Source organism: Anopheles cruzii, chromosome 3 (genome assembly GCF_943734635.1).
Source record: "Anopheles cruzii chromosome 3, idAnoCruzAS_RS32_06, whole genome shotgun sequence".
NCBI lineage: Eukaryota > Metazoa > Arthropoda > Insecta > Diptera > Culicidae > Anopheles > Anopheles cruzii.
The window spans coordinates 29,101,186-29,125,728 of NC_069145.1; the positions used below are offsets into that span (position 1 = coordinate 29,101,186).

Below are 24,543 nucleotides of genomic sequence, written 5' to 3' on the forward strand. Positions count from 1 at the left end.
TGCAGCAGGCCTTTCCGACAAGCCATCCGAGTGGGCCGTGTGAATTGACCTTGCAAAAACGATCCGATTATGGGAGGCAGCATGAGAACTCGACGCCCCGGAGGGAGTTCAAATAAAAAAGGCTATTTACAGTTCCGCTTCCTCCTGAGAGCGCATCCGGCAGGAGACGATAGTTCCAGCAAGGGCCAAGTAGTCGACCACAGCTTCAGCCCTGAGTACTTCAGAACGGGCAATGCATCGCACACAATGTACCGATATCATCGTCGGATCCACCGGGACCAGGTCCGGGGACGGTTAAATTATGCAGAATCCCGGTGACTGGCTTTTGTCCGGAAGCCGCACTCACTGTCCCGAGCGGCGGGCAGCGGCAGTTACCCCGTGGGACAAGGACCTGAATAGCTTACCAACAACTCCGGAAAGCCGAGGTTTTCGTGGCTAATGATTCGCGCATCGTACGCCCGCCGCACGCGTATGTGCTCCGTATGTTAATGAGATTCATTATGAATTACTGAACCATTATTCGCAATGACAGATGCTGCGAGCATACGAATGAGTGTGCGATCGAAAGCAAAACCCGCCTGGACTCCAGGTCCAGGAGGCACCCGAGGGCGCAGGAACGCTTTTAAACTCATTCACTCCCTAACGACCATGTTGGGAAACCGCCGCGGACGGATCCTGATTCTTCGTCCCGATTCATGTGTCTTGCCACAAACAGGCCATATCCGGACTGCCAAATGTGATACTTTGGCGGGCTACTGCTAATTAATGTAAAACAAACAACCCATCGGTGTACGGGAGCCGGATTGAGTCAGATATTCAATTACCATTGCGGCTCCCACTCGGGTTCGGTTCGAGAGTGGCACTCCGTAGCGGTTGAAATCGGGAAGCTCGCGAGGCACAATGTTGCGTGGTCCTACAACGGTCGGAATCAAGTTCTTGGAGTGCGACGACCTTCCTGAAGTTTGGCAAAACACCTTAATTATGCTGGCTGGCGGCAATCAAGTTTCTGATCGATCCACTCCAGTACCGAATCGATACTTTGGCGACGTCTGGCCATTAAGATGCAAAGCCTGATAACGCAGGTACCTATCAGCAGCCCGAGAGATGCTCCACGGGCTTCTAGCACGGATCAAGCAAAACCCTCACAGCGAAGTAACGCTGGAAGCGAAGCTCGAAAATTATTCACAAACTTGAAGATGGTCACCAAATTGAAGGCAATGCGATTCCCCCAGAAGCTGACATCCTGAGGGAAACCCAGAGACCCTACTCAACAGGTGTCTCCTCTCGAAGCGCCAAATTCGCAGGCCCTTCGATGATGGTCTGGAGCAAAACTGGTGGTCACTTGGCGGCCCTTGGTTCAATAATTGGGCTAACGAGCCGCGGCGCTCCTCAGTCCCGACCCGGCACACCCCGCGCCCAGGTGCAGCGCAAAAAAGTTGCTTTCCATTTTTGGCCAATTCCGCTTCATCCGAAGATCGGCGAACGCCGCCGATCCGTGCCGTCGTCGTGCGGAACCGGGTGGAAGAAATTAATTAATAAATTACATTCGTTAAACAGCGGACCGAAAAATTGAATACATAATGAGTTTGTTCAACGCTCGGCACCGATTAGCGGCGCTGCAAAAATTTGTTTCGGGAGTGGGCGAGCGGCCACCACGTCCCGAGAGTCAAGTGATAACCGGTGGCCCATCATTAGCATCATCGTTGGCGGGAGGCGCTTTCCAATTTGGCTGATTAGAGCGCTGATCCCGTACGGGGCGGATCTCCCGCAAGTGTTGTTTTAAAACCAGGGCACTCATCGGTCTCTTCGACCAATTTGTTGTTGGGCCGCAGGCTTTGCTGCTGCTGCCACTTACTTGTTGATAGTGATCACGGTTTACATGGTTTAGTTTCGCGCTGCTTCACCTTCACGCTCCGTGCCGGATGTTCCGGTCCGGGTATTGCATCATTTTTGGCCTTCACCCCGTTGGGTCGTGAGAGCCGCCGAGAGTTCCTTATGGAAAATTGCAATTGCGCGATTGTCAATTCTCATGGCCGATGGGTGGATAAGATATGGGTATTTCCACCATCGCTTTCCGGTTAGTCGGATTGTAACCGATGCTGCGAGTGGAAAACCTTCAGCGATCGTTTTGCCGATCGCATGCTGCAATATCACGATGCACTAATTGGAAGAAAAACATTACTTGCAATCCATAAGCACGCTAACGGTGCTTTCCTCATCGGTTGATGGAGCTCAGTGGAATGTTGATGCTTGATGATTCATCTGACTATTCTCAACACAAATACGGTCTTCGAGGAAGAGTATCGTATTACCTGTCATAGAAATTAGTCATTTTTCGGTTGTACCACTTGATTCTTGACATTAATCCACATTTTAGAACACCGGTTATCATTGGGCTTCAGCATCCTGTTTATCTAGTAAAGCTCACAACTTAACGTTCTCGACCGTTCACGATTATAATATTGAGCACCTTAGAATGCTCCCATCTACCAAGTGATTGTAAATTTCCAACAATATTATTATTCGAAAGGTGAATGATTCCGATGCCTTTATTTGCTCGATGAATTAGTGACCATCCATCCATTGATTTCTAACGGGCTGACTTCTGACATTCTGGCCTCACAACAGTGACAAATACCCAAGTGCAGTGCAGTTATGATGATGGCAAACTTCTGTACCATTCCGTTGGCGCACTCTTTTCGCCATGAGCCCGGCCAATGCTACATCAACAGGATGCGTCGAACGAAGGACCCATTTAATAATTTTTATGAACTAAACAAAATGCATGGAACCGTTCACCATCATCCCGGGATGCCCGGTCCATTGCACTGGCGACACTTAATGAAGCGCCCGCGAAGAAGTAATGGGGTATCCCATTGAGGACGTCGGTTGCGTTACTTGCAGATAATGACGGGCCAACAGTGCACCCCTCTCAGTTCGCGTGGCTCGATCGACGGTGCAACGGTGCATACACTTGTTCCGCTCGATTTCGCTTCCGTTCGTGCCATCACCGCCTTCCGCTTCCACTCATTTCGTGCCTCATCAAGCATCGGGATTTTAATGCGTTCCTTGACGCGCTCGCGCCACTCTTGGAGGAAACTCCCGCGCCGTTCTGCTGGACACGGTTGTACGGACCCGGACATGATTTCGTGGACGTGCACCCACGTACTCCGAGGGCTTTTTTTAACGAGTCTCACTTTGTCCGAATGTACCCCGCCCCGGCCATAGCGACATGATTTATGAAATCTTCATCACCCTCTGAAGCCTGGCGGAGGTCCGGGAGTCCACAAACACTGCAAATCCACGCCATGCTATGCCAACGGAGCATGGTGTGTGCATGTGCACGGCGTAGCTCAAATTCAATTAATCATTCGTAAATTTGAGTGCACTCCACGGGGGCAGAACCGGAAGGAAAGCAAATGTGCAGCTAACGATACATTTGCATACGGGCTCCGAAGTGAGCACGCGCGCCGGGTTCTAAGAAGAACCTTCAACTCCGTAGTGCACCAGGGTGGACCTTTTTTTTTCTTCTTCATTGCTGCTGATCACCCGGAGTAAATCCACTTCCTGTGCCGTGTGCCTGCTCCGGGGCGCAGGTTTGCGTATCGTGACTCACGAACGAAGCAACGAACGCAAGCAAAGTTTTGGCTTCATTTACCGCCTCTGCCGATGCTACCGATGACGGTGATAAGGGTCCGTCTTTCGCCGCACGCGCACCGATCCAGTGGTCGGAGTCGGGGTGGCGGCCAGCATGCGAGGCAATCCGAGCGCATGCAGCGCCGTGGAGCACTTCCGGCCAGTAAGCCGGGAAGTTGCCGGCGATGACGACCGAGTCGCGTCGGGTGGGTGCATGCATTTTTCACCGTCAGTTGGCCCCCATTCGAAGTTGTTCAAATTTAATGGCTGCACCAGCGCTGACGATGCCGTGACGGAGTAGAACCGAGCTCGAAGGTTGTGTTTCGCTACAAAACGCTACAAACCACCTGCGACAACAAACCCGGTGGCTTAGGCAAGAAAATTCGAATAAAACCAAACATACGTGCAGAAATAGACTATTCGCTCCCCTGTTGCTCCCCTTTATGATGCGATCCCGTTGAGGGGCATTCGCAAATAATGAAGTGCCACGGATGTAGCTGGAACGGCCGGCGGCTTTCATGTTTTATTCCAATTCCCATTTTGCCAACCCAAATCATGACCGAGTCGATGTTCAGCATGATTTGCAATAGTCGTTGAGGCTTTGCAGCTTGTGTTCTGATGTTTTCCTAAGATAGCTCAATGATTTAATTATGTTTAATGATTTATTTTAACTCAGTTGAACACATTCGATTTGTGGATTCTTCCTACCACGACCCAGAAGGGAGCAAAGTCAAAATTCGTAAGAAATCCATCGAATACCATACGCTAATCACACGAAGACCCTATGATTTGTTGAAAATATATACAATTGATACATTGGGATAATTTGTACGTTGTGAAACTACTGGCTTTCATAACTTAGGAGATTTTTGGTAGCAGTCCTATTATTTTAAATTCAAGAAGATAATCAATATACACATCAACAGACAATGTTAGAGTAGATCCTTTGGATTGTTAAATACTAAACCCCAATATTATTACCTCCTGCTAAAGTTTTCCGCCTATTTCACCATTCACATACAACGTGAAGTAGAACGCCAAAACTGACGCCACCGGCTTCCGAAAATCTCATTTCAATTAGAATCAAATTCGGACAAAAATGGCCGCATTAAGCAGCATCGTGCTTGACTCGTGGCGCTGCTCACGGTGACCGTGACGCTCCGTTTTGGATGCGAAAATCTAAAGCGAAATATCTACAACAATCGAAATCTTAATCGGTCCACCCGAATCGGCGAATCATTCAATAACGTCGCCCATCGTTGGTTGCGCTATCTTTTGACAATTATCTCTCCCGACAGCGGCGCTCGATCGGGAAGCGCTCAGTCCTGTGAGGTAGCCCCCGTTCCCCGTTAGGTCCGTTTATGGCCTCCACCCGTCTTTTCAGTCCCGGCGTCTCGTCCGAATGGCCACCTCTATCGGAAATCTAATTCGTGTTTGATTTCCCATCAAACCGACACTCCGACCCAATCGGCTGCCAAGGGTCCGGTTCGACGTCAGCAGACGAGCATTCACAAAAAGGATCACCGGCCGGCTCCCGGGGGCAACTTTTACCCTCGTTTGCCTAACCTGGACTCGCCCCGGACTTTGTGGCACTTTTTCGCCATCGAAACACGGCAAAGCCACGGCCCTCGTTCCGGTCATCCGATAGCGGAATCGTAACGAAGTATCGTAACATCGCCGCCTGCGTCAAGCGCTCGAACCGGCCCAGCTTTCTCCAATACCATTCCGATAGGAGTTCCGGCAGGGGGAGGGGGGGACCCCAAAAACCACAAACCCATACCCCTGGCCTGGCGCACAGATTTGGTGGAAGAAGCGGCACCAGAAGCAAAAGGGACGCCCGGACAACATGGCCCTAAATTATGAAACTCTGTCCGAGCGTCGCACAATGTTTCACATTTTGCTTACTCAACACCGAGGGCCACACAGGGTCCCAGACCGGTCCTGGCCCGAGAAGCTCCAGAAGGGGTTCGGCATTCACGACAAACAGGCGTGTTTTTCCATTCTATCACACGATTGCTGCCTCTCGGCTGTTTAGCAATTCTATTTCCGTTTTTATGTCCACGCACGGGCGTGTGTGGCCGCAGGGTAGGGATAAAACATTGATTTCCAAGCCCCGGCACCGGGCACACCGGGCCATGATAAGCGACCCTTTTGCTGTTCGGCTACACCACTTCGGTCGGGTCCTCCGGGGTGTCATCGTGAGACACGATTTTTGAGGCACGTGTCCCGGACGCCGGATCCCATACGGTTGAAAAGTCCAAAGCGGCCGACCAAAGACCCACAATTTCCAGCCATTTCGGGCATCCTTCGGGACAGGTTGTTGTCTCCAAAAGTCAAACGTTTGATGTGTAGTTTGTTGGCGCCAACCGTGCACCGTGGTTTATCTGCTGCTTTTAGGTGCGAGCTTCCTATTGCCTCTCGTGGACCCATTCAATGGGGATAAGGCCGAAATTGGACCGAGACCGGGACTACTGGTCTGGGACTGGCATTCGGTATTCGGACACACATTTTGGTTCGATTCCGGCCCATTACCAACTGGCCCTAGCTTTGGAGTACGTCCACACCGGGTTGGACATGCAGCATCCTCGGGAGATTATGGTCGTTGTTAGCATTGCCAAAAAGTTGTTACCAAATGAAGTATACCGGGGGTCTCACACTAAATGGTCAACCTTTTAGGCGTTTGTTGACAGAAATACCACGGCCCACCGACCTCGACAGCACACTCGAGCAGATGTATTGTGCCGTATGAAATAGGTGCTCTTGGGTACGTTCGCTCAATTTATTCGTACAATTAGATGTGGCTCTTTCTTTCTCGAAAATTACCATATCTTCACCAGGAAACAAACTGGCGCACATCGCCACTAGAAGGTGGCAAAACTTTACCTAACAAACCCAGATGCTCCAACGAGATCACTCCAAACAGCTAGAAACGTGCGTTCATTACGCCATTCTAATTGCATTAGCATACTCATTTACCTCGCCGTGCTGCTTTTGGGCTACCAGGAGGTACCGGCGAGCAAAGTTGGGCTAATTTCCGGAACTGCACCCGAAACGCCCCATTAAAACCGCTAAGTGCACTAGGTGTGGAGCGTCGAAAATAAAACGAATCACCAAACCAGGGGACCCATTTTGGGGGCATTAAAGTTCACCAAATCCGATCGGTCACCCTTACGACACTTCGTGAAAATACGTTCCGAAGTGACGGTTTAACGGAAGTTGCGAACGGCTTTTAATGAGGTCCCGGTGCCAGCCTGTTTATGTGGCTACCCAACCTACCAGCAAAAGCAGCAGCATTCGATTGCTGCTTAATCTTTCGCTTTTTCGCCGTCAATCTTGGCGTCGGTGTTCTGTGGGGCTTGCGGCTGCTCCACCACCACCTCCAGCCGTTATCTATGGCCGCACGAGGGCTGTGCGCAACGAATTATTATGATTACACTTCTGTCACAACTCGTGCACAGTCAGCAGCCTCTCGAAGCACAACGAACCGACCCAAATGTCACCGTGAGCCGATAAAAATAATTCCGACGACCTATCGTGAGCAGGTTATTAAATTCATTAAATTCTGAGCAGGCGCGCCTGCGGCTGTGTGGGCTTCGGCTGTCACGTCGTTATTAAAGACCCTTATCGAAATGTTGTAAATCACCGAGGCTTCAAGGGTACTCGCAGTGTACAAGGGTACAAAACTTGCAGACATTTCAAATCCGAGGCCCGCCCCGAGGCTTCTTATCGCACGGTACGCCACACGGAACAGCACCACTTTTGTTACACAACAATTAGCACGGCCGGCTAAGGGCTGCTGCTGAGGGTCCTAGCGGGTGAGGAAAATCGGGTGGAAAATGATGTGCCAACAGCTCCATCGGCAAGAAGTCAAGCGGCGCTCCCATGCTTCAAGCCGCCGTGCGGACACATGCGATCCGTGGCGGAGCGCATTCTCGCAAAATTGGTGCTGCACTCGAGATTAACCTGTAATGAGTGCTCGGGTTGAGCAGCTCGTAAATCATCTCGCGTGTGTGCCGACCGCCTGCAAGTGGAAAGTTAGGCTTAACGTGAGCTTACGAAACACGAGGCCACGGAACAGAAGTTTACGGAATTTGAAGCAACCAGCGAGGTTTTTCTGTTCCCCGAGTCGCCTTTCTTAGCGGTACAAGCTCTGTGGGAAAAACTTCATCCATACCGGAGCGTGTAAGTGGAAGCGTTTTAATCTAACCGGTTTTAGTCAAGTCTTAAAAGCTGAGAAGTTGAAACGATTAGCCGTAATATTCTATCGTCTCTCTAAATTATTTATAAAACGTTCATTTTCGGAGGCAACGCAATGAGAGTTGAAAAGACTTACTAGAAAGAGAAATGAGAGTGGAAAAGACTTAGGTTTTCGATGCATAGACCTAGTATAATGTTACAAATAGGATTTAACTTCGAGGAAAACTGTATCGTTTTCACAAAGTCCTGTGAATGTTTTGTGGTTTCATTAGAGAAGAACATATCGAACTAAGAATTTCTGAACTGAAACTCTACGAAATTTTTCCGTAAAATCCACAAAAATGTCCATGACTACTATGATTATTCTTTACTTAAATTAATTTTAAACTGGATGTTTGAGGTTTTAGGCAATCAGCAGGGTTTAAGAAAATATCCGTCCTTTTTTGGCCGTGAAAGTAAGCGTAATTCTAGCACAGCTTAAAACACATCCAAACCGAAAACATTCAAACCCAATTTTAACAAAGCAACATGCTCTGGTAAATTGCAGTACCTGCCACGAAATACTAACGACTTCCAAACGTCCACAGTCCACAAACGAACGGTTCGGAGAGGGAACCTCTCTAAACCGCAGTATTAACTGCTCCAAACGACAAGCAGCCAGCGATAAAAACATGCTCGGTCGCCAAGCCAAACGCCAAAACGGAGCTGGGCGCCGCACATAACACGAAGCTTTAATTCATAAAACGTTGCTAATTAGGAATCAACCACCAGCGCTCTAATGTGACGCCCGTCAGCCCGTCGGAACGGTCGCGTGGTGGTCGTGGAAAAGCGTTTTTCTAAATCGCTTTTCCACGCTCGCGCCACGGCTCCGGCTGGCGAGCAGATGATAGCACCGTCGGGCCATCGCCATAAAATAACTGGCTGCTGCCGGGGCAGCTCTCGTGCGCCATTAACGTAAATATTTAATTTGGGAAAAATGTAATCCTGCTTAGAGCAGGGTGACCTTCTAACCCCGTCCAGCAGGGCAGGCAAACCGCCGAATGGTTGCGGGCAACACCGAAAACGGTCACACACACTCACCTTACACAGTGGCTGAAGTGCATAATAACTTCTTCGCATTGCGGCGCTGAAATGGGTCGAACTCGGGACGGCAGAAGGCATTCTCGCTTGTCGAGGGCAACGTTTCGGGTTCCCTGGAACCGCATTCCAGTGCCATTAGGAAAGCCCAGCTGGATGCCGGGATACCAGCAACGAGCGCAGGCCACCGATGCTGCCAACCCCAGGAACGGCTCCGGTTAACACATGCCAATTAAAAAGGGCTCTGAAATTTTAATCTGCCTAACGGGGTAACCAGAACAGATTAAAGTATCCGGCTCGGCCCTGGCTTCGAAGCTGGGTTTTGGTTAGGAAATGCAGTTCCCAAAACTCTACGATGCTAGGTGGAAAAGATGGCTCCGACTTTAATTCTAGTGTCAGTTCCTAATGACGTGAGCGTGGCTTCCTCAGAATAATTTAACGTTCTAGTCGGCCATTAACCATCGATTGGCAGGTCGCGCCCCCAAAGGACCTAGACGACCTGGACCCGGGCTCCAGCGCAAATGGTTAGCGAGCCTCTTGAGTATCATAAATTATTATTACAACGCCAGTCAGCCAGCATTATCGGCCGTGAGGACGACAAGACACCTCGGCCTCAGGTACCACCGGTACCGAAGAAATCAGCATAATTTATGTTGAGGTGCTGTTTTTATTTCCACCACGAATTCCGGTGAGCAACATTATTTTTAATTAATTTGTTTCTTCTTTAACACAACCGCTAGCCCACAGGGAACACCAGAAAGGACCGCAACCGCAACACACAATCTGCTGTCACTCTCGCGCGCAATGCCTACTCCGGTACACGGCGAAGCCGTGCCTTAAGAAAGCCGGCCTCTAATTTATTGCTAATGAGGTTCGATGAGAAGCATTACCGGACCCACGGACCGGAAACACCCAGGCGGGCTTTGCGGCTGGCTGCTGCTGGAATGCGAGATGGTTTAAGATGAAGGTCGCCAGGGTCTGGAGTAATAACGAGAGGGAAAGAAACAAAGGGGCGGAGGCCCAAATTCCAGTCCGTCCCTTCGCCGGGCACAGGTGAGAGTGATTTTTGTCCGACTTTCGGCACGATTGATTCGCACGCAACGACCTCCAAAGCTCGAAAGCCAAGGCTCATTTGTCAAGATCTTTTACGATTGTGCTTCACCAAAACACACCTCGGCCTCGGAAAAGGATCGAGGACCTCCGGAGTCGGGATTGGCCGTCTACTCAGGGGAGTAATTAATTTCCAGTTACACATTTCGTCAAAGGGCCGGTAATCGGTTTCGGTGTCGTAATTAATTGCACTTTTGTTCGGTCTCATTTTCGTGTGGCTTCTGACCGCCGGAAATTCACACCAGTAACTTGCCTGATTTGATTAATTTTAAGCCAATTCAAAATAGGCTCTCTTGGAGACGGCTTCGCGACGAGTCTCCTGGATGTTTATGGATATTTAAATGCCTCTTACTAATTGATAGGAATTACGAATTGTGGTTGTTGTTGGGCGGAGTGTCCATTCAAAGTCCCACAACCATTTGCACTTAAATAAACAATGAAAAATCCCCACGTCGGGCTATTGTTATGTAAAAACTTTAAGCAAATAATGTAATTACTTCTGATGGATTTTTTGTTATTAACGATGGTGAAATAATCGATTCAATATGTACTGATTGTTGGATTGGATTGTATTCTTCTTCTTCTTCTTCTTTTGGCGCTACAACCGCTGAGCAGTCTTGGCCTGCACCAGAGACAATGTTAATCTCTTATGCTCTCTGTAACATTTTAACATTTAGTTTTTACGGGCGGGATTGTTAGCCCCGCGCCAACCCCCCTGTCACGCCGGTTTCGGGAATCGAAACCATGGCCGGTTGAGTTACAACCGATCCCGGGATTCGAACCACGGCCAGCTGCGCTGACAGCGAAGAGCGTTACCGACTGCTCTATCAGCGGGGGTAGGATTGGATTGTATAATCTTCTAAATAATGGAATCAACGTAGGATACAGTTTCATAAAGTAATGAAGAGTTAAATTCGTGTTACTGTCGTCGTCGACTACTTGACCAACGAACTGTGCATTATCGGACATCGGTTTTGGTCGCTTTTATAATTTACAGGCTACGTTTGTATTGCTTAGCACAACAGACACTCATCGTCTTAAGCAATAGTTCTTATCAAACTGTACATTACTTATCAATCATCATCACCGACTTAGCACCTAGCATTGATTGCTTGCTCAGTACATATGTCTATACATATATACTTGCCCACGACACGACTTAATGCCATGACCAGAGCCAGGGGCCACCCGTCCCACTAGAATTGTTCTAGCGTCCTCCTCACACTGACCGTCGAATGCATCCTCTCCATCTTGAACATGGCACACAGCTGCCTTCAGTCTACGGGAGACCTGAGGTCACCATGACAGCAGGCACGGTTTCATTCACATAATGCCATAATTTAGTTCAAGCGTCCGTGTACGGAGGTGTACCTTTCCATAATTTACCACAATTATCTCCGTGCCGACTCCCGTGAGGTGATGCCCACACGGGGCGCATGGCAACACGTTCATAAATGCCGCTCATAAATCCTTCCAGAACGAGGAAGAAAGAGAGCGACTTAAGAGAACGAATGAGCACTAATCCATCCGGAAATTTTGCAACCACCTCTGGAATGGAAGTGCTGCAACCTTTGCCTTAAGTGCGCCCGGTCGAAGTAAAACACTGGAACATTGACAGTCGAAGAAAGGGATTGCGCTGCTGTGCTGCCATTTGTCATTATCCTGCTCGTCCACCGTCGTCGCCCTGGGCTGCTCCTCATTCTAAATACCCGGCCCGTAATCCGATCTTTGTTCCAGGATCTCCACCGCTACTGCAGCAGTGCTGCTGCGTTCGGTGTGGTGCACTCGGTGGCTAATGCGCTCCGCACGGTCGGATTGGCAGCATTTATGGCGTTGCGAATAGAGTTAACTCGAGCAGCATGATGAATGTCCAGCAACCGGCGCAGGGTCCACCTTTCAGGCGGTGTATTATGTAATATTCTGGCGCTCAAACGCTGCGTACAGTCCGATTAAGGCAGCCAAGCCAACCGTGTCAGCTTTTCTTCCGAACTACCGGCGCACCATGTCCACCCGGAGCGCCGGGAAGCATTTCAGCAATCCGCACAAAGAAACCGTTTCTTGGATTCGGACGACAGAAGCTCATTTGTTAAATTCTCCGTAAACCGCTCGAGGTCTTCGGGGTTTTGAGGAACCCGGGGGATCGGCCCCAGCCTACATTGGTCATCTGGGGATCGCGCGCCGTCGCAAGGGACGAATCATAAATGGCAAATAAATCCATGTTTGTTCGCAGAAACAAAAACACGCACCGGAGGGTCGTGTAATTCGAAAAACACACCCCACGCGCACCAGACGGGAGCAGCAAAGTCATTGCGGGCCAGATGATTGAGCATGTAACGAAACGGCGGACAGAACATGGCACGACAGCATATGCGGCTTGCTGCATACAAGCGTTTCGGGGCACCTCAAGGCCACCTCGGCCAGGATCCTCCACCAAACTGGTGCTCATCAATCAACTCCTCGCAGCCTCTCGGCCGCCGTCGCCACCGCCACCGACGATGGCTTCATCGTCGATCGTTATGGAAATACATATCGCACGCCAGACCTGGCCGTGCCATGCTTATGGTGTCGCACTGCAAAGAAAGCGACACACACACACACACACGCAGAAAAAGCGAAGATGGCCCAACACACAGACGTGGCGTGTCACGAGTGTCAGCCCGCCACAGACCGTGCGAGCAGCCTTCCGTCGTGATCCTGTGGCATCCTCTGCGCCACTCGGGCCATAGCCCGGCACCATAAACAATTGCGCCAAAATTTGTTAGATCTGTCAATCATTTCTTGCCCGAACTTTCTGGCCGGCCTGATGATGGGCCCCATCCTCCGGCCCCATCGGGCCATCGCTGCCGCGGGACGATGGACGGATTTTGGCCAGTGCGGGTGGCAAAGCAAATCAGCATCCGAACCGAGTGTCTGAAAATTGTCTGCCGGCGCGGTAGTAGAGAACGGAACGATAAAGCCGAAAAGGACGCCACCAAGGAAACCGACGAATCGCAGCCATTACATTACGCCACGCTTCGGTGGTACTTCCGCACCGGAAATGGAAATGGAACACTTAATAAGACAAATTGCTATCATGAGTACGTAAGTATGCGCTTTAGAGCGTGGGCCCACCGGGAAGACGCAACAGGACGAAAGCCCGACTTTCTGCCTCCATGCTGGACGAGCCTGAGGCGAAGGACACGCAGGGCCTGTGCCACAGTCGATCGGAACAGCCGATCCGCGCTGGTGTCGGTGAAGCGAAAAGGAATTCCTCTCTTTCTTGTGCTTCAATGGGTGCCGGCGTGTGTAATGCACTTTATTAACGCAGAAAAAGTCCCGAGCGATTCCGATGGATTTAAAGCGTCTCGCTGAGAGAGAGAGAGACTAATGGGCTCGGCCCAAAATGCGGCCAACGATGGGAAATGATGTGATGGACACATATTTGGCATTGGGTTTCGGAATCATATTGTGTTTTACAACATGTCAATGGGACATTTTTGGGCAATTATTGATGGGAATGTAAGTTATAGTCGCCCAAAGAAACATAATAGATACTTGTTGTGGTTTTACTGCATATCCAACGCCATATCAGCGATCAAAAGCTACTGTTTAGAGGAAACTGTTATGCATTTGCCAATGTGTAGAAAAGGATCGGTTTTTTTTTATTTTATTAAAGAAGTTTCTATGTCAGCTAGCATTCGACAAAACAAAGACAAACAATGAAAGTTAAAACAGTAAACGATTTCAAAAGATTATTATACAATCACAACAATAATGTGGACCAATTGGAAATACATTGAATGATTAGATATTTTTATTTTAAGATGAAGGTTGAGTTACAGTAAAAATGTTGAAGATGAATTATTTTTTTCTCTTTTATTTTAAAGCGCTGTAGATGAACAATTTAAGATATTCAACATTAAACGGCTAAATAGAATTCTATAATGGAAGACATTACAGTAAACAGCACACCGCGCGTATTGGATGGCACAACAGAGCCAAACTCTTTTTCTTCCAATGCGATTATCGCTAATTCTGTTGCCAATCGCTGATCCTACAGATACACCACTTAAGTGCTTTTTTCTAACATTTCATCGCCAAAGGACCGAAGCGAACGGCCAAAAGCCACCGCGTACAGGCCAGCCCACATAATCCTTCGCACCGAGCGATCGTCCCAGACTTTGGCCGCCTTGTTTTGGCAGCACGCCGCGCCATTTGCGAAGGGTATGCCGGTGTTATGTTTTTATGCTTCCATCGATATCCTCTTGGCTGGTGGTGGCCAACTCTCCAGCATCCGCGTTCAGGTGGCACAAGGTGCACGGAATGTCGAGCAAACAAACACACACACACACATACACACACACATAAACATGGCACAGGGTGGCAAGAAATCGAAACAGAAAGCGCAAAATGTGTAAAACAAGCTGATAATTACCGCAAAAGACGATAATTGCGCCAAATCGGGCCAATTATTCCGGGCGACTTTAACCGTTTGCCGTCGTCGTCGTCGTCGTCGCCGTGGACGACCGGGTTCGGCGGAAGAGTTTTGCGCTTCTTTTACGGCTTTGAAGGGATAATTTTCATAAACAAGATAACAGCTTCTTTGGTATTTTTTTCAATTCCTCTTTATGCTGCACCAGCTAAGGATGAAGCTGTGTGGCGAGGGATTAAAACTCAACTTCGCATGCAAAAACGGAAAGATTAAGCTTTTCTGGCGGGATTGAAAGTATCGTGGAGATTAAATCGCAACGATGCAAGCCACTTGCTCTAAGCGCCTTACGCTAACGACATTTTCATAAAGTCGTCCAACGAGCTGGCTTTCTGTTGCCTCTTCTCGTTGCAACGCAACAATTCCATTTCCAGGTGTTACTTAAGTCTTACAGGTTTTCTACATTCCCATTTTTGAGACTACATGAAAATCTGAGACTGGGACTTTACTGACAAGATGAACACATTTGAATAAAATAGGATTACTTGTATCAAATATAATAAAAGATACATTAAGCAATGGAGCAATGGTGCTTTAATATACCAATTACTCGCGAGTAGCAGTCATTCAGGAAGATTTCATTACGACATCACTGCCCATTTCCAGACGTTCATCTCCGAACTCTGGTTCTCCGAATGCGGCCGCCTCACAATGACGTCCTCGTTCGTCCATTGACTCCTCCAGCGTGCCCAAGGTTTCGCCCTGGGATCGTTACATTCTTATGCGAATATTCAATGAAACACTCCACAAGTGCCAGCGAGCCGTATTCCATTAATCATTCCTCCCGAAAACATCCACGCACCGTCTGCCGGATCCGCCGTGAAGAGATTTCGAAGAACGGCAGGCGTGATGTTGCACTTCAATTCGATGACACTCGACCAGAACACTCGCCGTCAGAACAGGCTTTCCGAAGGTGGGTGCTTAATTCCGGCTAATAAACCAGAAGTTGTGGGTCTCACCGAACTCGAACCTTGAATGGGATGGTCACATTACGCCCTCTAAGACGATTTCTATTTCGGGTCTCCGTCAGCCAGCGTGCACCGTGCGGAAACCCTCACCTATCCGTATGGCAACCGGATCTTTGGTAGCGAATCGAAGAAACCTTTTCATCACTCCTAATCACGCAGCCACCTCGTTTGCCTCGAAGCTGGCCACCGACTCTCACCGCCACGGCCACGGTGCAGAGAAATAATTATCCAAGCACACGGAACAGGCGTTAATCCGCGGCTGTGTGTTTGCTACAATTTCACGCACCATCAGCCAACCGTTTCATCGGACTGTCACGTGACCTGCTATAGGAAATTGAGCGCCACCCTATCTGACGAGTCCCTGGGTGAGATCAAACCGAACCGAACCCCGGAACCGATCGCGTATCGGCGATGGGTTCCGCGGAACGAGCGCAATTAATGCAATCGGATGGGTAAATATAGCTTGGTCTCGGCGATATCTCCACCGGCCGGGTGGTATCAGTTTGGACAGGATGCAAGATTTGCAACCCTAATTGGAATATGCATCCACCTCCAGTGGGGCGATCGGTGGAAGTTTGCAAACAGCGATCGGGCAGCATAAATTTCATACTCATCAAAAAGAAGGCGTAGACGTTGAGAAACAGCCCGGGGACCGATAAGCGAATCGAATTAGCATTTATGATTTGCTATCAATCGCTCAACCCAAGAGACTAAGGACGGCGACAGGAATTAATGCAATTATTTCTTTCGGAACCCTTCTCCTTTCGCTTTGATATTGTTTCTCCGCAAAGAAATTATGGAAGTCGAGGATTGCCTCTACAGAAGATTATGGTTTTAAAGTAGGGAGTATAGCTGAGTAGGTCAAAGAGCTTTGGCTGCAAATACATAGATATACTTACGTTACCGCCTCGAGCTATTTGTCCTATTAATTCTACGTTAAATCAAGAAAGGAGTAGTTATTTAGACACGACTGCCTACCTTACGCACTTGATAACAACAAGCGATTAAGCCAACGTTTAATTACTCCAACTGCTCGAAAAGCTAGAAGTGCACTACATTAATACACCAAATCTTGGTCCTTTCCAAGTATTAAAGTATTCTTTTAAATTTTATTTCACAATTCCGTCCGGGAAGCACCAAATTGGGCTTTGCGCCAAGTGTACGGGATGTGCCGCGCCCGGGAGCGCACTCGTTTCCGAAGCTACGCACCCCCCGGGACATTAATACACATATCCTCCAAGGCTGGCGACACTGTTGTACCCATTGACGGCCGGCGCCACCACACCCACCGTGGCCGGTGGGTACGTTTGGATGACCTTCGTGTACGTGCTGGTGGCCGGATGCAGGATCTTGCTGTAGGTGGCGGCCGGATGCAGGATCTTGGTGTAGGTGGCCGCCGGGGCAGCGAATCCGGTGTAACCCGTTCCGAAGCTACCGTAGCCCGTGCTCGGGTAGAACCCTCCGTACGCGTACTTTCCCTGGGCCACATCGTGATAGATTGGCGCATGGTAGGTCGCTGTTTTTGGATTCAAAAGAAAACGAAACTTCACACATCCGGTCCACACGCGATCCGGCCCACAAAACACACATACCTGCGGCCGGAACGGTGTACGTTGATTTGATCACGGTCGGCGTGACGTACGCGGTTGTAGCCGGGTAACCTGCCAAACCGAACGATGTATCGTACCCGTACCCGGTCAGTCCGCTGTAGGTGGCCGCCAGGCCGATGCCACGCTTCTCCTGTCGCCTGGCAGCCCCGTCTTCGGCGCTCAACAACACTCGCTGCTGCTGCCGGTCTTCCATGGGTGCCCCGGTGACTCCAGTGCCCACCGCAACGACAACCACAACGATGGCAGCCTGCAACACAAAACACCGATTCACCGGGATTAGCAAACGACAGGAACGGACAGATCAAACCGATATGCAGACAGCGTGACTCGAGCCCGAAAACGAGTTAAATCAACGTCGCGTGCAAATTACGGGCCCAGCCTGGGCCCGACGGGCAAACGAGAAAGAAATTATCAATCTCCCCACAACGGTGAACCCGGGTCCCCGAATGATGAATTGGAACTAAATTCTATTATCCCGGAGCGCCCGGAGCGCCGTGTACGCGTGTGGTGACTGCTAGTGCAACCCAGAAGTGCAGACCAGCTTTGACATCCAACAAAGCGCACCCGGGATCCGGCGGACTAATCGGGTGAAGTTGGCCACGAGTTTCGAATCCCATCGCTGCATTGGCCAACTCGTGGCACAGTCGGTCAAACTACTTGTTGTGCCCGGAAGCCAATATCGTGTCCGAAACCGAGACGAACCGGTGCCGGATCGGCTAATCGGAACGCGGTCCCGTAACCACGGAGATGAAACGGACTGCTCATTAAGCCCGATATCTACCACTCAGTCACAGGTGGGTCCCACTGACTCGCTCGCTGGCTGGCCCTCCGGTTATTGGGTCTCCGAAACGCTCTGAGAGCTCGCCCGTTGCGATTAGACAAACTGGGCGCTTTGCCCCGGTGCCCTGAGCCCGATGCGAAGCAATCCTCAAAAACCCGTTTCGCTTCCACCGGTAGTCTGTCTGGCCCGGAATCAGAAGTGGACCACATGTCCGGGGGCCGGCAAAACCGCAGATGCTGCCGGTTGCGATGTGATCATCGCATCGTCGCCTGACCGTACGTTTGTCAATTGAATGATTGATTTCGAAGGCAGCCATTTTGGGGTCGTCCGACTGTGAACGGTTGCGATTCGCCAAGTGGAGCAAGCCGGAGTGCGGAGTCCGTCCATTTTGAAACGCCATCGTACGAACCACAAGCCCGCGGGAAGCAACCTGAAGTTTATTAGTGGCACGATTGCCGATGACATCCGCCCGAATGGGACCGCAAACGCAGCTACCAGGAGATGCAAATCAACCGCTTCGGAGGCCGTGGATTGCGATTTGGTCGATATTTCATTCGGCACTCGGTACTTTGACGGAATAAACTCATGTTCTTCTTGAGCCGAACACCGACTGCGAATAACCGTACAACTTGGCCACCCGTACCAAAGCTATGAAGACGGCTACTTAAAATAAATAATGTAAGGTAACACTTGACATTAGTCACGAGGCTCGGTCAAACAACCATTTCTGCATAGGCACACGGTCCATCATAATTAGCGGGACCTCGGTCGAGACCTACCACAATCCACCAGGTCCGGAACTACCTTTTTCTTTTCAACTGCCCACCAGAGGCACCGACTTTCGGTTCGTCCTGCCGTCGGCCGTTTGCACGGAAGTGAGCAAATGTGTCATGTTTTGCAACCTCTAACTCTGCCTGATCCTCTGCCCGAAACCGTTTCGTTTTGGGCAGTGAAGACACACTTCGCTTAACTTGACGCTGTCGACAGTTGCGGTAGCATCCGGATCATCCGGTACAAGCTCTGCGTCGGTGCGAAAACTTTCTTCCTGGGCCACGGAACTTCCACGGAACACCACGGAGTGTGGAACGTCGCAATCTCAGCCACGTTTGGAAGCAACCCTGGAAGAGGAAGAAAAAGTGCTAGTGCGCCCTCCACGCTCACGTCTAATGAAGTCGGTCGTCCTATCGCCCGCTCCTGGACGAGGAACTTTTCCACGGACAACACTAGATATTCATTAGAAGAATCTCCCAGCAGCCCCGTTTGGGAGTTCGGGAGCCAGCGGACGGAACTCTTGTGAGTGCCACATGTGCCGGTTTCCACATTTACTCGAGTTCGCCACAAGCGCACAAACATTACACCGGGACGGCGACGGTGTCCCGGTGCCACCGACAGCCCCCGGATGAGCACGTGAGTTGAACATATGGGGCGTATCACGTATGTCGTGATTGCATTGCGCGATACCGATACCGATACTGCACCGAGGGGGAACCACAAATGGTGCCGGTGCCAGGATGATGCACCAGGTGATGATTTCTGGAACTTTTCATCCCAGCGTGTAGAGAGCTGTCCACGACGGACGGTGTGCTACGGTACTGTGGATTGGGGCTCTTGAGGTTCGCTCCAGTAAACCCATCTTAAGTCCCACAGCATCCGGCCCTCAGCAATGGGTCGCCCTTTTCGCAACTTACTTTGTAGCGTCAGCTTGCCACTGCTGCCGTGCCACTAACGGTAGTTTGTAACTTTTTTGGACTAATTTACAGAAGAAGTTCAATGCTAGAGATTCAATTAGCACAGGGAACATACTTCGTTCGAGAGCCCAGAGCCGAAGTTGTAAGTCTGCCTAATGGCCACCGAATGTTACATCGGCGAGTGTTGCAATTCTTCGTTCGTTCAATAAAATGTTTACTATTTTGATTGGCGAAACAAAAACAAGGTACACGACCAATAACCGAACCAGGGGAGGCACTCGCCAAGCTGTCTCTTATCGAAACGTCGAGAGAATGGGATAGAAATGAAACGTCATTACACAGAACAAACACTTTTTTAACCCTCGATCCGTGGTGACACTCAGGCGGACCCCTCTCGAAACAGTCCGAAACTTGGCAGACGGATGGTTCAAACTTTTAAATTAAGGACTCCCATTCCGGCGGTGACCCGGGCAAGGCGCACGGTCTCAAGGGAGGTCCTTTTTCTCTTAGCTTTGCATCGGCTGATCGATTTTTGGTCGGTACCCTATCGCTTCAGTTCAGCCACGGAGCCTATTCCGGAGTTGTCTCGAGCAGACCTCAAGAACCTTTTCGATGGTAACGGTTTGCGTACCTTTCGGACCCGGCGCACGAACCCGCCGACGTCCCGGTTCCGGAACATTCGTCTTTTCTATGCTCAAACCTCATCCGGTTTTTTGCTTCACTCTTTTTGTCACGCCACCGTTTACGGTCTCGAGTCGGGGACCCCTCATGGCGGGTTGTAGGTATTTTAATTCATTTCCCCCACTGCGCGGGCCCGCAGAGACAATTTTCATTAACTTTTGCCTTCCTGTGGGGAGCCCGGGACAGCCACCTCCGACAACCGGCTCATTATCGATCCCCGGTTTGCGGAAATCGGCCACTTATTGCTGTGCCCTCTTCCGGTGGGTAACCTTGCGAAGGTGATCCTAATAGCGACACCAAAATGGCCACCGAAACGGTGCCCCAGTTTCTTCCATACTTTCTGTTCGCCCGTCAAGGGGCTTTGACCAAAGAAGATTAAAATCAAATAAATCGCTATCCGACGACAAGAAGAAGTGCGGTGGAAATCAAATTCTTATCGATGGAAGGGACAGTTAAATTATCCAATCCTTCTACCGAGTCCTTTCTCCGACAAACTTCGGTTCTTCCATTCGTTGCAACTTTCCTATTGCAGAATGAACGAAAACCTGCACCGTGGCCCAACTTCAATTTCAGTTTAATCTGTTCTTGGTAAATGAATTTTCCACATCCACGGCCCGCCGACGGACGGCGTCCGTGGTTTCGACGTGCGCTGAGCGCATTCGTCCGGAGATTCGTCATAAAACGAGATGCTGTATCTTAGGAATCCGGCAGTCCGGAGTCTTTGTCTGCCAAGCTACGGCCAAGGTGCCCTTGTAATTACGCCGCCGAGAATGCTCGACTTCGCGTAAAGGATCCATAAAATGTTGGGCCAAATTTTTGAGCTTCTGCGGTAATGGAAAAATGTAAATTACAAAATCACAACACGGCCGACACTGCTGGAAGGGCCCTTCATCAAGGTGCATCGTCAGACGCGTTGGGGAAGAATGTCACCAGGCCAGGAGAAAAGCTTTCGTTAAATGATTCATTCTCCGAATCTCGGACGAAAATGCAGCAACTTTAAGAAGGATCACCTTCACGTCACGGATCACCGTGTCGGTGTTTCCAGTTCGCCGTACAAATTCAATCGCGGAACGAAACCGAAAACGACGCTTCTTCTGTTGTCCGGGAACGTGTTGTCCGGGGACTATCTTTGTGCCCCACGAAGGATGCCGGACGACGCTCTTCGGTGCAACATGAAAAAGGCTGGCTGACGGCAGATTTTAATTAGCTTCACTTCACGTGCCGCGCTTAATTAGACGCCAGAGGAAGTCGCCAGGCTGCGATCCGTTCGAAACGCATCCTGAACATTGCATTTGGCGGTCGGTGTACCCTAAAAGCACCCAAAATGGTGCTTATTATTGCAGACCGAAATTCTGCTGTTGGTCCTCCTTGGAGTGTCCTTCAGCCAGCAGGTCGAATCTAATTCTGTCACTCACACTCCTCTTCAGAGGCACACAGTACCAACTCCACGCACACATGCACTTGCAAATTATGGAAAATGGCCGCGGAGCAAAATGCGAATACACTTGGAGATAATTGGAAGCCACAAAATAAAAACACAGGACCCAGACTCCACTGTCCTGGCCACTACCGTTTATCACGTTTGCGAAACCTCTGCGAACCTCGGGCGAAGCGTTCATAACTTTATAACTTGATGGCAACTTCGCTGGCACCTCAAACTACTCACCAGCACTTGCATGTTGATGACAATTTTTCGGGATGTTCTCGTTTACGTCTCGATTGACTTTTTCAAGGATCGGGCGGCGCTCAGCTCGGATCGCTTCTCTAACGCTGTAGATGCTGCACTGTTCAGTAACTTCGGTTCGCTGCATTGTCTTATATTTATACACAACATGCCGGTGGGAGACGGTGCAGGGATTGCATGTTTGCACGCTGGTGACTCCCAGGGGCCCCGGGAAACAGGGGAGCCAACCCGAGTGGGGGTCCTAAAAAGGGCAAACAGATGAAAACTGATAATTATGCAACGCGTTAGACTTTCCCAGCCCCTCTGCCAGTGGTAGGGAGCTGGCCAGGGGCAGGCCATTCCGCGCAGTTACCCTTTAACCCGGGTACTTTATTGTGTTGCATGCTTCGGAACGTTCTCGCTCTCTCTCTAGGTCATGCGGGGTGGCACGCTCAACTGTGACCGCTGGCCTCCACCAACGGCCCCATCGTGGAATGCCGCGGCCAAAAGTGGAACATAAACAAACATTTAATTCAATTTTAATATTAATCGTTGAAAAAAAAATCTGATAACTACATACGAAGCGGAAAGCAGACAGCATTAAGCACATGGATCACAGAACGTATCGCAATGCAACTGCGAAAAATCACGCCTCGCCTAGTTGGGATTATTAATTTACGGATTTCGTTAATGCCAAACGGATTGGATTCGAGTTGATAAGCCGTGAAATTAATACCTTCACCGGGCGCCTCAGTCACGATCGTGCGTGCTTCGAATTTCGACGCCCAAACCCAAATCGGTAGCTCGCCAAAGCACTTTATTCACTTATGAACTTTTATGGCCATAGCAAGCTTCCCACTGTGCAAAACGCTTTAAGTTCCCTTGGCGTGGCGCATTGCAAACTAATTGCAAACAGCATTGGCACTCGGTCCGGCTGCCGCTGTTCAACGGCACCAAGCACCAATTATCTCTCAAGATAGCCAAACACCTTCTCACCAGGTTCTCACCGGCCAGCAGGCATACGTTCTAGCGCCTGATGCTTTCATTGATCCGCACCGGAACCGGCGGCTTCCCAGCCACAAACGGGTGTTGTTGCACCCACCAACCGGACCGGAAATGATCAATGTGCACCGCAATTGGAAATGTTCGAGGTCGAACCGGCAGTCTGTTCCGGTTCGGCTTTCTTCTACTGCGGCTCGATGGGGATGCAGCCACTGCAGGTCTGTAACTGGATGTTCCGACCTTGATCAGCTGATTGAAGCCGCGGATGATTGAAGCCGCGATAAATGTTTATCGCCGCGACTTCAAACAACCACGCAATGCATGGTCAGGTGCCGATGATGGTCGATGCGGTTGCGAGTGATTTCTAGAAATCGAACCGGTCACAAACGAGGAATCGACAGCGAAACAATCACGATTCCGATAGGCCGGGAAAAGAATTCGAGAACAATTTTCTTTTTAATTTCATTCACCATTAAAATGCACACTGAACCACTCCATCAAGCGTCAATCAGTTCACATAAAAGCCCATTACGGCACTGTGCGCCGTGCGGTTGTTCCGTGGAACCGGTCCAATTCGATGCAAAGTGCATAACTGACTTTCCGTCAATCAGTTGAAAAGCACTTGCGATTGAATGACAGGAAACGCTTCACATTTATTAACACCGAACCGAATCGAATTGATGAACTCAGCGGTATAAATTTCGCTTTTGCGCACATTACCAATTGGTATCTTGACACCCAGATATTAACGCCGTCCTAGCTGCACCAGGGATCAGGATCGTTGTTTGGGCCGTCCCGATTATTACACCCATATCGCTGCCTAAATTATGCACAGCGAAGCCCTGGAAATGGCCCTCCGGAGGGTACGGTGCGTGACTACCGCCAACGAACGACCGCGGAGTTTGGTTGGCTCACCCATTTGTGGCTCAAAATGCCACCAGCAGCGCATACCACTCTTCGTGAGCGTTAATTGTTCGTGAACCATGCAAAAATATGCATCAAACAACAATGCAACCCGCGAAATGCTGCGCCGCTAATGCCGAAAAGGGGATTGCGTAAATTCTGGAGTGCAAAATTATGCACGATGGGAAACTGGCGAGAGAAGGTAGGTCCCGTGACCTACCGTACCATCAGGCCGACTTTTTGGCCGCCCCGACGATTGATGTGAAAATTCCGAACCCTCGGCAGGCGCGAGCCATAACTGCAGCAAGGTGCATCCGATTACATCACGGGCCCAACAATGGTACCGTCCCCGGGGTCCCCCGTTCCCGGAAAAAGGTGCCAAAATTAGTCCGAAAACAAGCGTATCGGAGGAAGTGCATCCCCGGGGATGTCGTCCTTTCGGCGCCGAGGGTGCCAACTACACCGATAATCGGTCGCCGTGGACCGTCATTGGACAATCTATGCTGGATCTACCGGGCAGACGACCGGCGACAAGCATAACAGGTGCCCCATATCATAACGAACGGCAGCGTGGGTCTCGCGCCGGCCGTTCTTTGGAGCATCCATTTTTGATACAACGGCGTATCGATAATGTTCGGCATAGACGGACCCAAAACAATAGAAGCAGCATCAACGGTGGACGGTGCATCGGCGAGATAATCGATGTTGCTCTCTATCGCTTGTGCTGTTGTCACCTGATAATGAATTGGTTCGAGGAGT

At 50.0% G+C, this 24,543-nt stretch overlaps 1 protein-coding gene across 1 annotated transcript; it reads right to left on the reverse strand.

The window, feature by feature from the left end:
• Positions 1–16,676: 16,676 nt before the first annotated feature.
• Positions 16,677–21,949, reverse strand: LOC128273980 (uncharacterized). The gene is made up of 3 exons (XM_053012055.1): positions 21,883–21,949; positions 17,049–17,313; positions 16,677–16,972 (listed from the first exon to the last, which is right to left on the reverse strand). Exons 1-3 carry the CDS (start codon positions 21,892–21,894, stop codon positions 16,677–16,679), a joined length of 573 nt encoding a protein of 190 aa, XP_052868015.1. The 5' UTR covers positions 21,895–21,949.
• Positions 21,950–24,543: the final 2,594 nt, after the last annotated feature.